At 46.9% G+C, this 20,467-nt stretch overlaps 3 protein-coding genes across 3 annotated transcripts in view; all 3 read left to right on the top strand.

Moving 5' to 3' along the window:
- The first annotated feature begins 173 nt into the window (after positions 1-173).
- On the top strand, positions 174-2,704 carry LOC118772356. Its single transcript, XM_036520616.1, has 3 exons — positions 174-707; positions 967-1,518; positions 2,264-2,704. The coding sequence occupies exons 1-3, from the start codon at positions 417-419 to the stop codon at positions 2,702-2,704; spliced, it is 1,284 nt and encodes a 427-aa protein (XP_036376509.1). The 5' UTR covers positions 174-416.
- Positions 2,705-4,045: 1,341 nt separating this feature from the next.
- eif1axb (eukaryotic translation initiation factor 1A X-linked b) lies at positions 4,046-9,244 on the top strand. The gene is made up of 7 exons (XM_036522460.1): positions 4,046-4,201; positions 6,690-6,773; positions 7,088-7,191; positions 7,801-7,851; positions 8,314-8,395; positions 8,520-8,611; positions 8,919-9,244. Exons 1-7 carry the CDS (start codon positions 4,186-4,188, stop codon positions 8,922-8,924), a joined length of 435 nt encoding a protein of 144 aa, XP_036378353.1. The 5' UTR covers positions 4,046-4,185; the 3' UTR covers positions 8,925-9,244.
- Positions 9,245-13,822: 4,578 nt separating this feature from the next.
- The window catches only part of map7d2b (MAP7 domain containing 2b), a 30,303-nt gene continuing 23,658 nt past the window's right edge, over positions 13,823-20,467 (top strand). Inside the window, exons 1-4 of the mRNA XM_036522453.1 lie at positions 13,823-13,870; positions 15,920-16,019; positions 16,301-16,377; positions 16,838-17,001. Coding sequence (XP_036378346.1) covers positions 15,922-16,019; positions 16,301-16,377; positions 16,838-17,001 — 339 coding nt within the window. The 5' untranslated portion in view covers positions 13,823-13,870; positions 15,920-15,921. The remainder of the gene's footprint in view (positions 13,871-15,919; positions 16,020-16,300; positions 16,378-16,837; positions 17,002-20,467) is intronic.

Here is a 20,467-nt window from a genome sequence, read left to right as displayed (position 1 = left end):
CAAACCGTCTCTCCAAGCCAGACCGACTAGGTCCCCCTTCAGTATCCCGTGAAGAACCGCGACAAATTAAAACAAGAAAGACACCATACCTCTGCACCCAGTGTGGGAAGAGCTTTCTCAACCGTGGTGTTCTGTTAGAACATGCAGTCAGTCACAGTTTGTTCCATGTTTCTGTGATTGATGAGGACCCTGGCGGTGAAAAGCCTGTAAAACCACACAGATGCTCACAGTGTGGGAAAACATTTCACACCAGAAATGGTCTTTCGATTCATTTACACAGTCACCTTGGAAAGAAACTATTCCGCTGCCGCCGTTGTAGGATAAACTTTAGTAGCCATGAACAGGTCTTACAACATACTAAAGCAGTCCACCCTTTAAAGAGACCCTACTCCTGCACTCTGTGTAGGAAGACTTTCATGAAAGCATCTACCTGTAGGAAACACCAAGACAAACATCAGGTAACTCCATATCTCTGCGGCCACTGCAGCCTGTATTTTAAATCAAAGGCAAGTCTTTACCGACACAGACTGTGTTTGAAAAAGGAGCGCTTTTATGGGAATGCGCGGGATCGGAGCTCCTCAGAAGAGCTTCCCTCAGGAAACGGACAGCTGGAGCAGCAGGCTGTCGCAGGAGAGAGACCCCCGATGAACTCACCTGATCTCTCGTGCGGCCCGACCTGCCACGCCAGCAGTGGAGAGACCGCCAGGGTGAGTCGCTGCATCGGCTAATGTTGAATGAACAGTGAGATCGGCCTGTCATGAGAATCGGCCCTCGCAGGGTTTGTAGACCTCAGTAGGTAATAATCCCTTATCTGTGCGGGATTATATTCAGCTGCAGAAAAGAAAAATTACACACAACTATATGGATTAAAGTGTCTGCCAAGCAAAACTTCTCAAATAATCTAAATATCAAATCATGTTTTCCCCTAACAAAAAAATCTGTATGTTTTCCTATTTTATCTCACAGAAAAGAAATGGAGAGAGTGCGTCGGAGACTGGCAAGGCGTCCTGTAACACAGAGGCAGTAGAGGTGCTCCCCGTCAAAGAAGAGTCTCCGGAACATGAACCGAAGCCAGAGCTGAATCACCAGTTTGAAGTAGGATTGAACTGGCTGAATGAAAAGGCGCAGGAGGATACGGGTCACGTGATTCAGAGTGACAGTCCTGTGGAAGAGGACGGCCGGCCCATAGTGTGTAAACCGAAAGTGGAAAAGGAGCAAGAGAGTGAAAGGAATTCACGCTTTAATACTGTGAAGATCGTACAAGAACTTAGAGTTAACCTTCGGCGTCTAGACCACGCCACCATTAAAGCATTCCTCACAGCTGGGCGGCTGAACTGCTCTTCCCAGGGGAAGGGGGGCCTGGATCTGCCCCAGAGCTCCTCGGGAGAGCCCGTGTCTGGAGACAGGCGGCTGGAACAGCAGGCTGGAGCTCCGGCACCTGACCCACAGCTGACCCACTGCACGCCCGACCCAGCCAGCGCTGAACGCCCCTCGAGCGGGAGGGACACGGCAGGGAAGGTGAGGGCATTTCGGTTAATAAATGATGCAGTGGGAGCTTAGCGTGGAACATAAAGTGAGTTTTAAGCCCTTTTGTGTGGATTCAGTAAGCGTGGGGAGGGTTTCACTCAGAGGGGGGACCAAACGCAGAACTTTACAGGGAGGCTTGACGAGCACCATCCCTGCTTTTATGCCTTATAGGGAATTGAACACTGTAAACTGGTGTTGTACAAATTGCAAGCAGCTCATTCACGTGGCAATTTGGTGTCACTGCTGCTGTTGATTATGTTTAAGCATTTCTGGTGGCGGTGTGGTGCAGTGGTAAGGAGCAGGACCCGTTCCTGAGAGGTTGACTGGTTTGATTCCCTGCTGGGGCATTGCTCCTGTACCCTTGGGAAAGGTACCTAACCCAGAACTGCCTCAGTAAATATCCCGCGGTATAAATGGGTAACATGTTAAGTGTGGGGTGATGCCTTTGCTGTGTCCGTCATCAGCAGCTCAGAAGCGAGTGCAGCAGTAAACTGTCCTTCTCCACTTGAGCAGCTGTGACCACCGTGCCCGCACCCGTGCACGCACAGAACTAGCTGTGTTTTGATCAGAGTAAATCGGCCATTTCTCGGGGAGTGAGGTCAGCTGTTAATCAGTGCAATTAAACTCACATGTGGGAGAGACTAGTCAGCGTTGATCAAGATCGTGAACAAAAGAAAAGTGTGTGTAAAGGTTGCAAAGTCAGACAGTGTTGTAACTTCAGTCGATCTCTTCACAGCGGGATGATCCTAGTGGGAGGTGTGTGTCCGAGACTTCGCCCAGAAGTCCAGCTGGAGGGGGAGGAGCAGAGAAGCAGGCGTTACCAAGTGCAGCGAAGAGCAAAAAGGAGGAAGAGGAGGACCAGGTCGTCGGCGATAACGAGGACGGACCCTGGCATCCTGCTGCAAGGATGACCGTGAAATCCCCCGGCGAGCCGGTGAGCCCGGAGTGGGAGGTGGTGGAGCTGTGGCCGGGGGGGGTGCAGTGGGATTTGGGGGAGGTGCCCCCGGAGGCCTCTGACCGGCCGGAGGGCCAGACCAGCCTGCGTGTGTTCCTGCAGCAGCTGGAGGAGGAGCTCGGCTGGGTGAGCGTGGCCTCCGTGCAGGAGCAGCTGAAGAGAAACATCCTCTCGCTGGTCCACGAGGCGCAGAGGCAGTGCGGCTGGCTCAGCACCGGGTAACAGCTGCTGGGCTCTGCACCAGAAGGGCACGGGCTCCAGTCCCGGCCCTCCCCAAACGTGTTCCCTTTGTCAGTTTACCTCTACACACCTACCTCAGCGAGTGCCCCGCCCTCAGCGCTGCAGACCTCCTCTCACAGAGTCTCACAGTGCTGCCTGCCTGGCGGACATGATGCACTGAATGAACCCGAGTTGCACTGCATGCTGTTTCGTTGCGTTTTACTTGAATCTACCTGAAATTTTTTGCTTTGGACTGTTAATCCAAAGTTTTTTTTTTTTTTTATTATTGGAAGTTTTGTGTTTTGTATTTTTTTCATTCTTCTCTTTTTTCAAATTGAGTGCCTTTTAATGTTTTCTGTTATGTTGGTATAGTGAAATATTACAATAAATTCAATCAGAAGAAGGATTAAACATACCTGTAATTTTTTTACTATTAATAATAGTTTTTCACTAATAAATAATATCAGTAATTTGTGTAGGACTGAATCTACTGCCCAGAGGGTGTTTTACAGAAGCTTCCTCTGTGTGCGAGTCGGGGGTCTTCAGTAAAGGATCCTTCAGGAGTAATTGCTTGAAAGTTGCTTGCTGGATCTGAGGTGAATGGCAGTGTGCCGAGTGAGCGTGATATTTGTGATACATTAGAAGACGACATCTGCTTGCCAGGAAAATGCCCAAGATTCTGCTGTTTGAGATAATGAAGAGCGAGATGAAAAAGATGAAGGTGCAGTTTCTCTGACCTGTTTTCGGCATGACAGAAGAAAGAGGGGAAAGAATGTGGCAAACGAGGTTTACCGAGACAGACACAGTTAATGCCACTGCTTCATTCTGAGGGCAATGAAATACGCAGAACAGCCTTTTATAAACAAACAAAAACCGAGGATTGAAATATAAATGGGCCACAGTTTATATGCTTATATGCTTTATATGCAGTTTTTATGCTTTTCGTGTGGAGGGAAACCGTGAGCGTAAGACTTTTGTGAATATATGACTGTTGTGGCTTTTTGAAAAAACATGGCCTTTTAAAAGTGTTAAACAACAGCGTTTTAAAACTTGGAAGTCTTTCTCTCTCCATGTTTATTAATGTGATACTTTTGGAAAACCCCCCATAATGCACACGTTATGTTCCACTGACTCTTCCTGCATCCCTACACGGGTTATCAGTTGAATCGCTTGTCTAAAATTTTATATCATCGGATGTAAATGTGGGTTGAGGAAAATCAGCAATGGGTTGTCACTTTTTTGGCAAACCCAACTTCTGGTTGTCCTGGCCATGTAGTGTTTATTGCGAAGGATGTGAATAAAGTTATTTTTGAATGCGTCGCTGAACGCATGCGCACGTGTCGCTCTGCGCATGCGCAAACCCGTGAGCTGGGGAGGGAGTAAGGTTCCGCGGTTACCCGGAGGAGAGCGGTCGACAGAAACACTAATTTAACCCTGCGTAAAGACGAACGACACGGAACGGACAGCTTTGAAAGCTAGCGAATATGCCGAAGAATAAAGGTAAGACCACGAAACCCCCATCAGCACACCGCTACCGGTTTAAACCGGGGCTTCGGCGTGGGAGACCCCGCCGGCGTTAGAGACGTGCCTTTGGAGAAACGTGACCCGCCGAAGCCGTTTCGCGTTAAATCGCTGGTTAGCTTAACCGGCTACCTGTTCCGGGCAGATCATCTGAGCTGGGAACACAGGTCTGAGATCTGTGCTGGGAACAGACCACCCCGGATCGTGTAACGTTATCGGGATCAGCGGCGATGCGGCGGCTGGCGCGGCGTTGCTGACACCGGCACATTTTGCGTGGATCGTTAGCCTGGTAGCCCGTTAGCTTTCACAGTCAGCTCGTGTACAGTTAGAGGCGGCCAGGCCCACTGCGCAGTACTTTTTATAAACACGATTTTGTCAGCCAAAACGGCACCTTTCTTTTCCTGGAGCTAAATTTTGTGTCGATGCCGAAAGTGCGTATGTGATAAGGATTACAGACATTTTCCACTGCATTTTCGATAATGTTACGCCATCCAATTAGATTGTTGTGTATAGCTGGTTTTGATGTGGTTGCATCTCAGATCTGTCCTTAACTTCGTTCTAACGCCGGAGAGTTGGACACTTAGTAGCGCAGTATTGTAGACAGTGTCCACTGAGGTAACTACGTGGCTGCCCAGAGCGCTACTAAACCACATGATCAAGGAACGACGCGAGTGGAGAGAGAGATGCAAGGCGGGACACTGGTACCCAGGCCGGCATCACCGGACACTGCAAAAACCCATACCGTCTAATTTAACTGCGTAGTAAAGCCTGATCGCTTCGGCTGACAAAAATCCGTAAACGCTAACGGCGGGAGGTCTGCGTGTCTTGATTCATCGCTACATTGAGCGTGATATGTCAGCAGAACACAGAATAAGTGAAGTGGTTTACTCCAGTTTATGATGTGTCCATAGGCAACATTTTCCTCTCCTCACTTTCCTCTGGAGTTTAAGGGTGACTCACCCGACGCAGGCTGGGACAGAAAAGCGCCACAAAACTCTTAAACGGAGTGTTCAACAGCAGCGTATGTAGCGCGACTTTGATGCGTCAAATTTTAGATGCAGTGTCACCAATAATACAGCTGGATATTTACTGAAGTCAGGTTAAACACCACGGTAAACGTTGAAAAGTGCCAATTTAATCAACGGTCACCTGTTTAGTGATCCCCTTTTCAGTTGATTGTAGCTGCGTGCTCTTTCTACAGTATTTTTACGTTACCTTACTATTATTTAGCAGATGCTATTATCCAGAGAAAATTACACAGGTTACAATTTTACAAGTTATCCATTTATACAGCTGGATATTATCAGTTGGGTACCCTCCGGCAGCGTTTCGGTTACAAGGTCTTTTCCTGACCACTATGCTACACTGCTTCCTCTCATGAAGTCAATCAAGATTATAGTGTGAATAAAAAAACTATTTAATTATTCAAAACTAGTCTCTGGTCATAATCAGTACAGATTGGTGTAATACAAAGTGTGCTGTCACATTGAACATGGTTAGAAAAGAGCACTGATGGTGGGTGGTACTAACATTGGCCGCTGTCAGACAAAGGGCCAGGGTCAGTGTGATGCACTCTGGCTTCCCGGCCTCTGCAGCTCAGAGCATGTCGTTTTTGATGATGCTGCCTGTATCTCACCTTCATTCAGCCTGATTTGTACGGCTGCTTTGTCACCTTTTCCCCCGGTTTGCTGATCGGCTCAGCTCCCCCACCCCCCACTTTGCGCACTGGTTTCGCTCCACAATGGTCCCTCCATTTAAACGCATATCAGGTCACAGCTGACTGGGAGAAATGCTGTGTGAGTCTTTCACGGTAGACGCGGACGGTCAATGCGCCGGGGTTGTGCGCGGTTTCGGAGTGCGTTCGGGCTCTGCGTAATGTAGCTGGAAGGCAGCGGGAGGGTTGTAAACAGCTGAAAGAAACTGGTTTGAAAAACTGAATTGATTGGCACACAGTGGGTGGAATATGAACACGCAACCAGGAAAAAACTGAATGAAGATTCCCCAGGTCTGAGGCCTGTGCATTTGAGCAGGTCACCGCTTCGGAGGGGTATTTACCCTGCCCCCTCTGAGGCAGGGTGCGGTGTGATGACCTCAGACTGGAAAAGAACACCTGCACAGCTGTAGCAGTCTGGACGGATTTTGGTAGAAAGCGCTGATAGTGACTGCTTGCACAATGTTAAAGATACTGTGCTATCGCAAAGGCCTTGAATTTAATGCTTAGAATGTTCCAACAAGCATGGAAATACCGTGTGCTCTCAGCCTCACAAATGTCCTTAAATTATTTAAATTACACCAAACCAGATATTTTATTAATATCTGAAAATCGGGAGGCAGGAATAACCAGATCTTTGGTAGAATATGTAATCACCAGTGAAATGTGACTGACCGAGGATGTATTTTGGCTTTTATTCTGAAGCAGTTATTTACTCTGACTCTTTGGTTGATGATTTGCACTTTCTCTGTGCAGGTAAGGGAGGTAAAAATCGGAGGCGTGGTAAGAATGAGAACGAGTCTGAGAAGAGAGAGCTGGTGTTCAAGGAGGATGGCCAGGGTGAGTAACACACTCACATACACTATATAAACACCCATACACACCTGCACACACGTGCATACATATATAGTGTATAACACACTCACACTTGCACATACACATGCATGTACATGGAGAATGGCCAGGTTGGATATGACATGTTCAGATTTACTGCAGTAGTAACTCCTTAATGGGTGGCATGGCTACATGCTGTCAGTTAATTATTTATGTGACCCAATCAGGATATTTAATCCAAAACCCCACCGTTGGTTCTGATTGGCAAGTTGCTTAAAAAACATTTTTGTGCCTGATGCCCCGCTTCCTCTGTGTTTCAGAATACGCTCAGGTGATTAAGATGTTGGGGAACGGCCGGCTGGAGGCCATGTGTTTCGATGGGGTGAAGCGGCTTTGCCACATCAGGGGGAAACTGCGAAAAAAGGTAACCTTCGCCCTGCACCCCACGCCCTAAAAGCCACCCTGCACCCCACGCCCTAAAAGCCACCCTGCATCCCAGTCCTGTGAGGCACACCCCCCCTCCACACCCTGAGGTGCTGAAGAGAGTCACTGTGGTGCGCATCAGAGAGGCGTATGTGCTGCTTTCTGCACCCGAATGCTGACTGTAGATGGAGGTGAATTCTAAAGGAAATCAGACCCGCCTTTCACTGCTCACCATTTTGAGCAGAAGGAGAACCTTGTCAGTTCTTAAAATCCTGGACTTGGGTGCAGGCAGGGGCGAAACCCAGGAGCTGGCAGGGCTGCTGGACCCTCCCTCTCCATGTGCTGACTGTCCTGCTCAACAGCGCAGCGGTGCATCTGTAGCAGTCTGCCAGTGATGAGCTGTTGTGCGCAGTGGAGTCAAACAGAAAACGGCTTCTGCTTCCTTTGGCTCATAGTGCCCAGTGCCAGTGTATGGGCCATCAGGACGTCACACGATGAACTGAAGGACCTCTTTCTCTCTCTCTCCCCTCCCCTCTTTCTCTCTCTGTTTCATTCTATCTCTTTCTGTTGTCTTCTCTCCCTCTCTCTCTCTGTCTTTCCCGCTGTGTAGGTATGGATAAATACGTCAGACATCATTTTGGTGGGCCTGCGAGATTATCAGGTGGGTTCATTGCCTTTGGCCGTGACTCTAGCCTGCGCACCAGTGTTAGATCCGGGCCTGTAGATGCACATCCCTGTATCTGATTGCCAAACTTCCCAGACAGACCATACACTGATATTGCAAGAGTCTAAAATTTGAAGGGTTCCGTCTGTAGAACTTAACTATAGTTTATATTGTACATGTTAAGTGTATTTTAAGTATATTTTAAGAATATCAAACTTTAAAAACCCACATAGTACATACATGTAATAGTACATAGTACATAGTACATACATACATGTAAACTTTAACATACGTCAGATGTAACTAATTTAAAAAGTAATTTCATGTGTTTGACTTGTTATACAGTAGAATAGCATTACAAAGCATTGGTGTTAGTGATTTTTAAATGTATAGATATGAAAAGGAAAAGAGATGTAGTGTAGCTTCTAACTGAACATCCATGTTCTCTGTCCCTTCCAGGACAACAAGGCTGATGTCATTCTGAAGTATAACGCAGACGAGGCCAGGAGTCTGAAAGCTTATGGAGAGCTACCTGAGCACGGTGAGCCGGATTAGAGCCAAAATGGGCGACACTTGCCATGACATACTGTATAGTTCAGCAGAAGTGGATTGCAGAATGCACTGCAGCCAGTCTCCTGAATCACACCTTTTTTCTCCCCCTTCAGCTAAAATCAACGAGACGGACACATTCGGACCCGGGGACGATGATGAAATTCAGTTCGATGACATCGGTGACGACGATGAGGATATCGATGATGTAAGTGACAGTGGCTGTCATGGTAAACGTCTTTTTCCCCTAACGACCATGTTGTCTGCAAAGAGTGTGGAGTGGCCGATACCATGCAGGCAGTTTCAACCAGTCAGAGCTGTCCCTGTGTGACACGAAGCACCAGTATGGAGACATTAGGACAGCAGCACAACCATGGCTACTGAGACAGCCAATCAGGAGCAGGAGAAATCCTCCCAGCCTCGGTGCTCACAGTGCAAACAGTCGAAATGTTGCATTTTGATTGGGTGTTCTCTCCACTGGCAGTGATTGACAGGTCTCTCTTCCTCACCTCCAGATCTAAACAAGGACTCTTGCCTAACCCGCCCACCCCTGTACTCTACAAGGAGGAAGGTGACCTCTTCACTGCTGGGAAAGAGACAGGGCTGGGGGCAGCGACCCCTGACCCCTGACCCCGGCTGGAGCCATTACTCTGTCCCTCCACACACCGTGGCTGAAACTCACATCCTGCCACTGCAAACACAACTTTGTCAGACACACTTTACTTTTTTTTCTTTTTTTTTTGTTAACTTTTTAAATGTATTTATATTTTAATTTCACATTCGGTGGAATTTAGGGTCAAATGCAGAATACTTGGATTTACAATAAAATTTAAACCAGTTATTTACTGTGGTATTTCTGTGTTTGTGTGTCATATCACAGCTGGATTTTGCCCTGATGAATTCACATGAAATGCATTGAATTTGAAGATTTTTTTTAAAATCAAGATTAAGATTTTTGTTACTCTCAGTGTTTTGGCATATATTTACACCTACACATTTTACATACATACATATAATATATATATATACACTATATGGGCAAAAGTATTTGGCCACACCTGTTTTTCAGGGCTTGGGCTAGGCCCCTTATCTCCAGTAAAGGGCAATCTTCATTTTGGACAATGCTATGCTTCCAACTTTGTGGCAACAGTTTGGGGAAGGCCCTTTTCTATTCCAACATGACTGTGCCCCAGTGCACAAAGCAAGGACTATAAACATGGTTTGATGAGTTCAGTGTGGAAATGACTGGCCCGCACAGAGCCCTGACCTCAACCCCATTGAGCACCTTTGGGATGAACTGGAACGGAGATTGCGAGCCAGGCCTTCTCGTCCATCAGTGCCTGACCTCATAGATGCTCTACAGAATGAATAGGCACAAATTCCCACAGAAACACTCCAAAATCTTGTGTGATTATGCGAAAGGCACAGAAATCCTATTGACTGGGATCTCAAAGGCACAGAGGTCTTGATGGCTGTTATCTGTACTAGGTGTGATTTGAAAGGCACTGAAATGCCCTTATCTGCTTTCTGATCCTGGTCTGTGCTCTATGGAGAAGGAATTCACAAAACCCCGTTTGTTCATGTGCGGAAAGCGGACTGTGGGACGGTGGGGTGTTTTGTTGTTTTGAACATGGACGTCTACTGTAGCTCTCTGTCTAATGTTGTGGGGTCTTTTTGTCTCTGACAGTGCAGATATGCAGGATGCTTGAGTCAGAACTACATCCGGTCTCAGCTGAGTGTCAGTAATTGTGAAGTAGCCGCTGTATGTAAATTTTAAAGCTTTTAATTTTCTTCCTTATTCCTCAAAGGGATGAAAAGGGTAATTACTGAATACAGTGCATGATACTGTACCCAGTATTCACTGAATACTGTATTCGGTTTATACTGAAACACTGCGGATCTGACTGTGCTGTCAGGTCTGAGACTGAGTGACTGTACAGCTGCCCCAGCACCTGCAGCAATGCTCCTCCGTCCACCTCTCCACCCCTGCACAGCGGCCTGACGATGCTCCTCCGTCCTCCTCTCCACCCCTGCACACAGGCCTGATGATGCTCCTCCGTCCACCTCTCCACCCCTGCACAGCGGCCTGACGATGCTCCTCCGTCCTCCTCTCCACCCCTGCATACAGGCCTGACGATGCTCCTCCGTCCACCTCTCCACCCCTGCACACAGGCCTGACGATGCTCCTCCGTCCACCTCTCCACCCCTGCACAGCGGCCTGACGATGCTCCTCCGTCCACCTCTCCACCCCTGCACAGCGGCCTGACGATGCTCCTCCGTCCACCTCTCCACCCCTGCATACAGGCCTGACGATGCTCCTCCGTCCACCTCTCCACCCCTGCACACAGGCCTGACGATGCTCCTCCGTCCACCTCTCCACCCCTGCATACAGGCCTGACGATGCTCCTCCGTCCACCTCTCCACCCCTGCACACAGGCCTGACGATGCTCCTCCGTCCACCTCTCCACCCCTGCATACAGGCCTGACGATGCTCCTCCGTCCACCTCTCCACCCCTGCACAGCGGCCTGACGATGCTCCTCCGTCCACCTCTCCACCCCTGCACACAGGCCTGACGATGCTCCTCCGTCCACCTCTCCACCCCTGCATACAGGCCTGACGATGCTCCTCCGTCCACCTCTCCACCCCTGCACACAGGCCTGACGATGCTCCTCCGTCCACCTCTCCACCCCTGCATACAGGCCTGACGATGCTCCTCCGTCCACCTCTCCACCCCTGCACAGCGGCCTGACGATGCTCCTCCGTCCACCTCTCCACCCCTGCACACAGGCCTGACGATGCTCCTCCGTCCACCTCTCCACCCCTGCACAGCGGCCTGACGATGCTCCTCCGTCCACCTCTCCACCCCTGCACACAGGCCTGACGATGCTCCTCCGTCCACCTCTCCACCCCTGCACAGCGGCCTGACGATGCTCCTCCGTCCACCTCTCCACCCCTGCATACAGGCCTGACGTTTCCCCACAGTCCCGCTTCCCTGGTGACAAAGCCTTGAGTGATGTATGTCATAGACCTTTTCATGGCCCAGTCACAACACAGGGAAGCTGAACCCTTATTGGCTGAGTTCGGTGAAGCAGACCCAGCGTAATGGAGCACTCCATGTTGCTGCTATGGTGCTCTGTCCTGGAGTAGGCGAGTTAAGCGGTATGCTTATTGTGTTGTGCTTGTTCATGGATCCACAGTGCGCTCTGACAGATTAAGAGTTAAATAACTCTATGCAACAGATTAGAGCTAAAACAATGCAAGACTTAATTAAATTTCAAGATAAGGTCATGGCGCCACAGCGGGTGGCCTGAATTCAGCGTCGGTATGGAAACGAGGTGCCGGCAGTGTGGCACACAGGTGTGACGACAGGTTACAGCCAGAAATGAAGAAAATGAAAAATCACGCAGCAAAGCTGGAGATGAGCTGTTTCAGTGGCTTTATCCTGATGCGGTGAGGTTTATTTCTGCATTCCCGCAGGAGACGGTGAGGTCACCCCAGCCGCTTCTTCGGGCTAACTGGCGGTTAAAGAGTGACTCTGCGTGAGGCACACGGTCCTCTGGCCCGTAAACTTCAGACAGGATTCGGCAGCAGCTCACGTAAAGGCCAGAGACACTGCTGCAGTGCTGGCGTTTAAACGAGAGTCCCTGCCATTGGTACACCCCTCGCCTGCGGGCAGCACCGGGCCAGACAGCCCCGTCAGTTGAATCAACTCAGAATCAAACCACTCCGTTCGTTTCACAGTCTCCCCTCTCACAGCGAGGCTGCCAGAAAACGCTCTGAAGCAATGCTTGTGGAGTTGTACCCCTGAGAAAGGAGCTTAACATTAATTCCTTAAGAAAAACATCCATCCCTACGAATGGGTAAAGTAAATTTAGGCTATGTAATGATTCTGCATACGAGTATCTGCTAAGAAAAGATGTAATGCAATCTCTGCATGTCCCCAGTGAGCCTGGCCGCACGAGTCACAGATGGTCTCAGGATTTTGTCCAAAATAAAATAAATAATTAAATAAATAAATGAATAAACAGTGGGTCCACACTTTAAACCTCGCTGTTACATACACATTTCATATGCATACTCTGCACAATTACATCTCTTCCGGTGCTTACATATGACACACGTTCTAGAGACGTCTTCGAAGTCTAAATATAATTACGTCCAGTTATAATTGCTAATTATAACAAGCTCTCTCGCTATATTTTTATATATAACAGCCATTCCAAATTACTTTCTGCAGTTCCTTATCACGACAGGTTTTTCACAGGACACGTTTCTAAGATGGAGAAGGAGCTGACATATAAGGTTAAGTAATTAAGGCCTGCCTGTAGCTTCGGGGATATCAGGGTTGGATAGAACCGCGCTCTCCCGGACACGTTTCCGCGGACTCACATGTCGTCCCCCGGCCCTGTCCGCTCTGGCGTGTTCAGAGTGGCAGTCAGACGGATTCGTGTTGTCCTTCTTTAGTGATGTGAGTTAAAAAGTTAAAATAAAAACGGATACATTCAACACCCAGGGCGTAAACTCAACCACAACTAAGATGACAGTCGTACGTTGTTATACCTGAGTGTTGCACCTGGTTGGATATACCTGCGCGCATGTGGCTACCCAATATACGCACATTACATTACATACCCAGAGCGACTTCCAAATAAGTGCATCACTATGCTAAGAGTACTTATCGAGAAGTGTTACAAGAGTAGAGTGCTTTTTAATAGAAAATAAGGATAGATAGGATAGAGGTAGCATATAATTCAGATCTACAGAGCGGCATCTCTTTGACTCAACATTTTAAATCACAGACACGGCAGACTTTCGTTGCGACTGTTAGGATTAGGTGTGAACGAAACGTGATGCAAGTATGATTTACTCGAAAATAAAGTGGTCCGAGTGTGCAATTATTAACAATTTCTCTGAGAAAAATGAACGCTGTGCCGCAATGGTTAGCCTATGGTCTATATTTAGACCACATCTAACTGAGCACCGTCTCGGTCCAGTGGAGGCAATCGCTCCACGTGCAACTGTCATTTTTCATCGCGTGCATGCTTCACGCAATCTATGATGTAATACAGCGCCCGCGGGGGCAGAGCTGACGCAATGTCCACAGTTTGCCGAACCATTTCACGCTTTTTCTTTAATATTTGCCAAGTGACGAGTTGCTAGTGAGACTCTCCGGTATAGCGAGTTGATTTATTTGTTTACCTCTGGTACTGGATATTGAACTAATTTAAAAACGATAGAAAAATCCAATAAACACACTTCATTGCATTTGAAAGTCACCTGAAATTCCCTCACATCGAGGGCTCACAGTGGCACCGAGACAGCGAGAAAGGAAAAGCCCTCTCTTTCTGCTGGGTTCAGCGACGGCACTATAGTGATGCTGCCACTTAAGTCTTAATTTTGGTGATCATCGCGGATTCTGGAGGATTCCCGGGCGCTCGTTCGAGAGCACAGCAGATACATACACAGGTAAGACAGAGCTGAGGACATGACATTTCTCCCTGCAAACGTCCCAGTCCCTCCAAGTCGATTGTCTTTAATAATGTGCTGATATTTCCGGAAGATATGTAGTATTTGAAAATATAGCGATATCGACATACGGTTGAAAATAAGTCCAGGTAAGTCCGCCTAAATGAGTCTAGAATGTATTCTGAATACAGCTGCTGTCCCACGCAGTTGCATGGGAGTTGTTGCGTTCCCACAGTTTAATGGTAATACACGGATGTTTAAGAGGCTTTTAAAATATGTGTATCCCTACATTAAACCAAATGTTAAACTCTAAACAATAACAGAACGGTCCAAACAATTAACGCCATGAGATGATACAGAACGGGGATTAATTAAACCTGTCAAGTAGAACAGGTGCAGATATCTGAGTCCAAGTGACCATTTTGGAAGATCTTTAATATCCCTTGGGATTTTCAACGGAATTTGGTATTTGACGCTGTTAGGAGAGTGTTATGACGCATTTTAGAAAATCTACTGACAAATCCGTGTTTTTCCCACACTGATTGCCAAACCCCGTGGTAGCCTAAATAGCCCACTGCGTCCATGTATTTTTGTATTTAGCCCATTACAACAAATTAAGAGACAGTAACAACGATACATTTTGCACCGCTTATATAAATGATATACATTTTGTGATAATAATGCTTATGTGCCTGGTTTTGTCTGAAAATAAATTGTTGCGATAGGAGCTATACAGATTCACGTACCGCGTGTGTTTATCTGCCACAGACATGTGATTAGAGCATTACTTACACTCCCACACCCTCCGAGTGGAAACGAGCCCGAGACAGTGTGACGCTCAGCGGAAATCGCCCCCTGCCGGACAGTATCGGATATGCATTCAGTGTCCCTGTAATGCATTTGTCACTACATATAACCCGTTTTACGGCGTCACGGACAAATAACTTTAATGGAAACGAGCAGCTAACCCAATAGATCAGTAGGGAAACCTAATAATTTAATAAGTATCAGTGGACATTGATCGATAACTAGCGAGGGTGCACAGCGCTGGCAATTACTCTTTCTTAAGCGGTGTCAATGCAGCAAATTGCTGATTGTAAAAGCTGGTATCCCCCTCCCCACAGCTCGCAGCGCGGTTCACACTCTGACCAGCAATCTCCGCTCCCCCCACCAACGCCTCCTCCTTTTTAGGTACCGGTGCTGATTGTTAGGAGAGCTGCTTTATGATGTCACAGTACAGATAGAGTGTGTGTATAAGCGTATGCATGTTTGTGTGTGCGTGCATGTGTCTGTGAGTGTGTGTGTCTGTCTGTGTGTGAAAGTGGATACGTGTGTGTGCGTGTGTGTTCCGGGGGGTGCGGCTGGATTAATAATGCATGTGATAGCTTGAGGTGCAGTAGGTGAGAGACGGGGCAAATGCCACAGACAGCTGTGCGACCTCCACTCTGACAGCAGTTAGCTTGTCGAGTTGCTCTTGATGGTTTTTGCTGGGGGTTTAGACCAGATTAAATGTATTTGACATGGATTTAACACCACTCCAAAACATTTATCCATTTATAAAACATGTTTAAACTGTAATTTTTCTGAAACTGTGACCTCGTGTGCATGCAAGCTATTTTTATCATTTGTTTCTGCTCAGGGCAAACACTTGACATTACAAGCATATGAAATATGCATTTAGCCTTTATGTTTGCTCTGGGTGAATACTTGACCTTTACAAGTATTTGAAATATTTTTAACATCAGAGTTTGCTCAAAGTGGATCCTTTAAAATTTTGTGAGGTGAAACATTTTGTTTATTGTAAAGGCAATCCCTGCCCTTTATGAATTTCATTTTCATTGGCTCTTGTGGCGCAGCCAGACACAAATCACTGTTTTGGTTCCCCCTAGTGGCAGAGTGAAGTACCTCCAAGCTAATTCAATCCAGCGGTTGATCCAAGATAAGCTTATCCACCATCTCACCCCATCTGTGTTTAAGAGGTGTACACTGATCTGGGGTCAGCATTTGGGAGCAGAATCTATCTGCACTGTGCCGTTTCTGTATCAGCAGTGATGTCGCTGGCGGTGGCCAATGAGAAGAGGCCCAGGACCCATGGCCACGCCTCCCCTGCTCGCCTGCCAGCCAATCTCAGCTGCCCTTTGGGTAAGCAACACCAGCGGTGACATCATCACTACAGACTACCCTGGGCCTCTCCTAAAAGCTTACAGCAACCCAGACCTGAGACGAGTCAATGCTGGTATGAATATGATTTGCTTTCAAATACAGGGTATTATCGTCTTTCCAGTGAAATAAAGGTCCCACAGATACCCCACTGCAGTAGCCCAGACTCCCACACCACACAATCCTGAAACGAACACATTGTCTGTCACATCACCTCAAGGGCTTCACATCTCCTTCTTTCTCTCTCTCTCTCCCCTCCCCCTCTCTCTCAGATTTGGAGGCGCACCTGAGGACAGACAGACTGCGTTTAGCTCGAGAGAGGAGGGAGGAGCAGGAGAGGATTGTGGGTAAGAGTCTGGCTCTCTGCCTGAAGGCCCACTGTCTCTGCTAACTATGAGACTGACCCACTTTACACTGTCTTTGGAGAAGCCACACACACACACACACACACACACACACACTCACACACGCACGCACACACACACACTCACACTCACACACATGCACACACACTCACACACACACACACACACGCACACATGCACACACACACACACACACTCACACACATGCACACGCACACATGCACACACACACACACACACACACACACACACACACACACACACTCACACACATGCACACACACACGCACATGCACACGCACACGCACACCTCACACACACACACCCACACTCACACACACACACACACACTCACACACACACACACACACACACACACACACACACATACACAGCACAGAGGTGACTGCAGCTGATTACCCATCATGCCTCTGGGCCGCAGTGGCGCAGGAGCGGGCGATCCGGGAGAAGGAGCGGCGGGCGCGGCTGCAGTATGCCCGCACCCTGCAGGAGCGCAGCCGCCGATTGGAGGAGCAGCGGCAGAGGGCGGAGCTTCGGCGGGCCGCCGTGGAGGAGAAGAGGAGGCAGCGCGAGGAGGAGGAGAAGGTCAGGGGTCGCTGCCCTCCCCTCCCAAACTCCTCACTGGCTCCTCCCTGTACACACACCCCCTTCAGCCTCTACCTGAGGTCATCCACCAACCCCCTGCCTGTCATTAAGGTTTTTTACAACCATTTTCACACTTAGGTCAATACCATGGCCACTTTTTCAAAACTCTTAACACTGTGTGCTTAACAACCATGCACTACAACCACCAAAACACTTCATAATTCACCCAAAAGTGACTCCTGCTGCCATAACTATAGCAAATGCTCTCTCCCAGCAAGACTACTTTGTCACTCAAAGTACAATGGACTGAAAAACAGAAACAACTTGAAGCATTGTAGCAGCTTGAAGCAACATGCAAAATGCATATATTATGTGTTGCTGTATCCTCTGTTTTAGCATAGATTACTCTGTTGCATTTTAAAAAAAGAAAAAAAGAATGACACCTCTTTAGAGCACATGTTGTTATACCAAACAAATCTGAAATGCTGCAATATGCCTCATGGCAGCTCTATCTACAGTTTCTGAGGTATACTGTAGTACAACAAAAAGTCTGCAGATGCTTTTCATTTCTAGTACAGTAAGTGAAACAACAACACATGATACTACCACTAGAAGTCTGCTGTATTCCTAATGCTGATCCATGGTGTACTCTGTATTTTGGGTCAAATTTTTATAATTTTCTCTGTGACAGAGTGCTGTCACTACGGTTGAGTATGTGCTCTGACTGCCATATCATTAAGCTTGGCTCTTTGGTGTTGCGGTCAAAGTTGTCTGGTTGGTACCCAGTAGATTCGGGTTCGAGGCCAGGTGGGGTGACTGCTCTCGCCCTTCGCTACATTCAGATTTACTGCAACATTCTCCCTTGCCTTGAACATTTAGAAAAAAATCTTTAGCATATCTTATCCACCCCTACAATCACCCATGCCCCATAAATATTTGAAGCCAAGCAGCTATCATGACACCAAGAACAAACTTTTTGATCTGTTGTTTTGCCTGTCACAATACTTTAGATACCACAATTGAGTGTGGTAAATTTACTCTAGTTGCATTCTTGGGTCACTTTCTTTCACTGATAGCCCATGACTTACATATACAGCAGTAATAGTGGAAAAATCTCTTCAGTGACAACTACGTCTATATTTTGCCTATATACATGCAAATTTCAACGCAAATATGACCACCTACAAAAGTGGTAACAAGGCTGCAAACAAAAAAACTGAATAAACTTTCTGCTAAAATCAGAATTATCTGTCTCATTTCAAGCATATAGTTTCATTTGTCTGTCAGAATGCAGCATATTTCCATCTACAGTCATCTAAATTTTGTTAGGTTTTGAACTGTTTTGAACAGAGTATCTTAATGTCTGCAAAATTTGCTGTAGTTGTACAGAATTTTGCTGGTGGTGAGCATTGACTGAGAGAGGTATTCATGAATTTCAGAAGAAGTGGTGATGGAATGCATTTTGTATTAAAGCAATGCAAAAGTATACACAGTTTAGTTCACATAGTCTACTGATATGGTGGATGTGTTACAATTTTTTTCAATTGCTAACAAGCATTGGTCAATACTGAAGCCACTTTTTCAAAACTCTTCATACAGTCTGCATTACCAACATGCATCTTGGCCAAACAGTTAATCTCACCTCCAAAACTCACTCAAACCACCGAAACCCTTCATACCTGTCTCAAAATAAGCTCGTTCGACCATAACACTGGCAACAATTCTCACTCAGAAAGCATACATTGCCACTCATAACACACTGACCTAAAAACACTCTCGCATTACATAAATGATGAACTTTTATCTTTGAAGTTTGAGTGATTTTTCACATAAATCAGTATTTCATTATAGAATAAGAATAACACCTTTTCACTTTATTGACTGTACTAAAGTGTATGTAACAAGAATGCAGCAATTTGCTTCAATATCCTTTATTTTTCTATATCTTTGCATATAGTAATTTACTTGTGAAAAATAAAAAGTTGAAACAAAAAACAAATTCCTGAAATTCCAGGGCTGCAATAATTACAAAAACAAAAAAACAACATGTATAGTGTACAGTAATTACTTATACTGTACAGTACTGTGAGGGTTGTAGTCCTCCCTCTCTCCTGTGTTTGGCCACAAGTTCTCATCAACATCACATCTTGTGTCTTCTCTGGCGATGCATCTTGGAAAGTATCTCCTGGAATGTCTAATCCAACCCTGGCAGTCTTCAGGAGAAGTGTCTTCACACCCCACATTCATGGCATCCAGTAAGGACATCTGATCATGTGGATGGTGGTCATAAACCTTACACCTCCAGGCAGAGAAAAACTCTATGGGGTTTAGGAAGGGGGAGTATGGAGGCAGGAACAGTCCTGACATCCTGGAATGTGCAGCAAACCAGTCTGTGACTGCAGCAGAGTGGTGGAATGTCACATTATCCCACACAACAACGGAGGGAGGGGAGTTTATTGCCCCTCGACTTCTCTCCTCCACTGGCACAAGTCGATTATGCAGGTCATCCAGGAAAGAAATGAGCCTCTCTGTGTTGTAGGGGCCAATGAGTGGTTTGTGTAACAGCAAACCATCATTGGAGAGTGCTGCACACATTGTGATGTTAGCTCCGCTCTGGCCTGGGATATCCACGGTTGCTGTCTGTCCAATCACATTTCTTCCCCTACAGCGTGTTTTTGCCAGGTTGAATCCAGCTTCATCCACAAAGATGAATGTATGTGCAGTTTGCCTGGCTTCCATCTCCGTTACTCTCTAAAATACAGTAAATCCACATTTTCTATATATTTCAATATGGTTACTGCAGAAATGCACGAAATTTGCCATCATTCTGTTTTGAATGTGTTTTTAACAGTTTTGAAAACAGTGTGCTAGCATTTGAAAATGTGCTGCAAATATATAGTGTTTTGCAGGTGGTGGAGTATGAATGAGAAAAGAGTTCATGGATTTTGGAAAATGTGGTCATTGAATGCATTTTGTGTGAAAGCAATGAAAAATGATTCACAATTTGGTCCGCGTAGACTTCTGTTTCGCTGACTGTGTGAAGAGTTTTGACAATGTGACTTCAGTTTTGACCAATGCATGTTAGCACTTGAAAAAAACTGTTTTGGACATGGTATTGAGACACGTGTGAAAATGATTGTAAAAACTGTAAACTGAGGCTCAGTCTGAAATGTGTTTGATATCACTAAACCCGACTGATATCACTTATCCCTCTGTATCACTAACCCCAGGCCCATCTCTGGCATTATCCCGGCATATCACTAAACTCGGGCTCATAGCTGTGTGTCACTGATCCCGGGGTCATAGCTGTGTGTCACTGATCCCGGGGTCATAACTGTGTGTTACTGATCCCGGGGTCATAGCTGTGTGTCACTGATCCCGGGGTCATAACTGTGTGTTACTGATCCCGGGGTCATAGCTGTGTGTCACTGATCCCGGGGTCATAACTGTGTGTCACTGATCCTGG

Source organism: Megalops cyprinoides, chromosome 2 (assembly GCF_013368585.1).
Source record: "Megalops cyprinoides isolate fMegCyp1 chromosome 2, fMegCyp1.pri, whole genome shotgun sequence".
In the NCBI taxonomy this organism is placed as follows: Eukaryota; Metazoa; Chordata; class Actinopteri; order Elopiformes; family Megalopidae; genus Megalops; species Megalops cyprinoides.
Note: the sequence above shows the minus strand (reverse complement) of the source record. Positions and strands in the feature narration are given on the sequence as shown.

Bases quoted from the DNA above. Each gene is read 5' to 3' on its own strand.
- eif1axb (XM_036522460.1), top strand. The intron at 7,192-7,800 runs GTAACCTTCGCC...CCCGCTGTGTAG, and splicing joins GGGGGAAACTGCGAAAAAAG to GTATGGATAAATACGTCAGA. The intron at 7,852-8,313 runs GTGGGTTCATTG...TGTCCCTTCCAG, and splicing joins TGGGCCTGCGAGATTATCAG to GACAACAAGGCTGATGTCAT.
- LOC118772356 (XM_036520616.1), top strand. From the start codon at position 417: ATGAAAGCATCTACCTGTAGGAAACACCAAGACAAACATCAGGTAACT. The intron at 708-966 runs GTGAGTCGCTGC...TTTATCTCACAG, and splicing joins GCAGTGGAGAGACCGCCAGG to AAAAGAAATGGAGAGAGTGC. The intron at 1,519-2,263 runs GTGAGGGCATTT...ATCTCTTCACAG, and splicing joins GGAGGGACACGGCAGGGAAG to CGGGATGATCCTAGTGGGAG.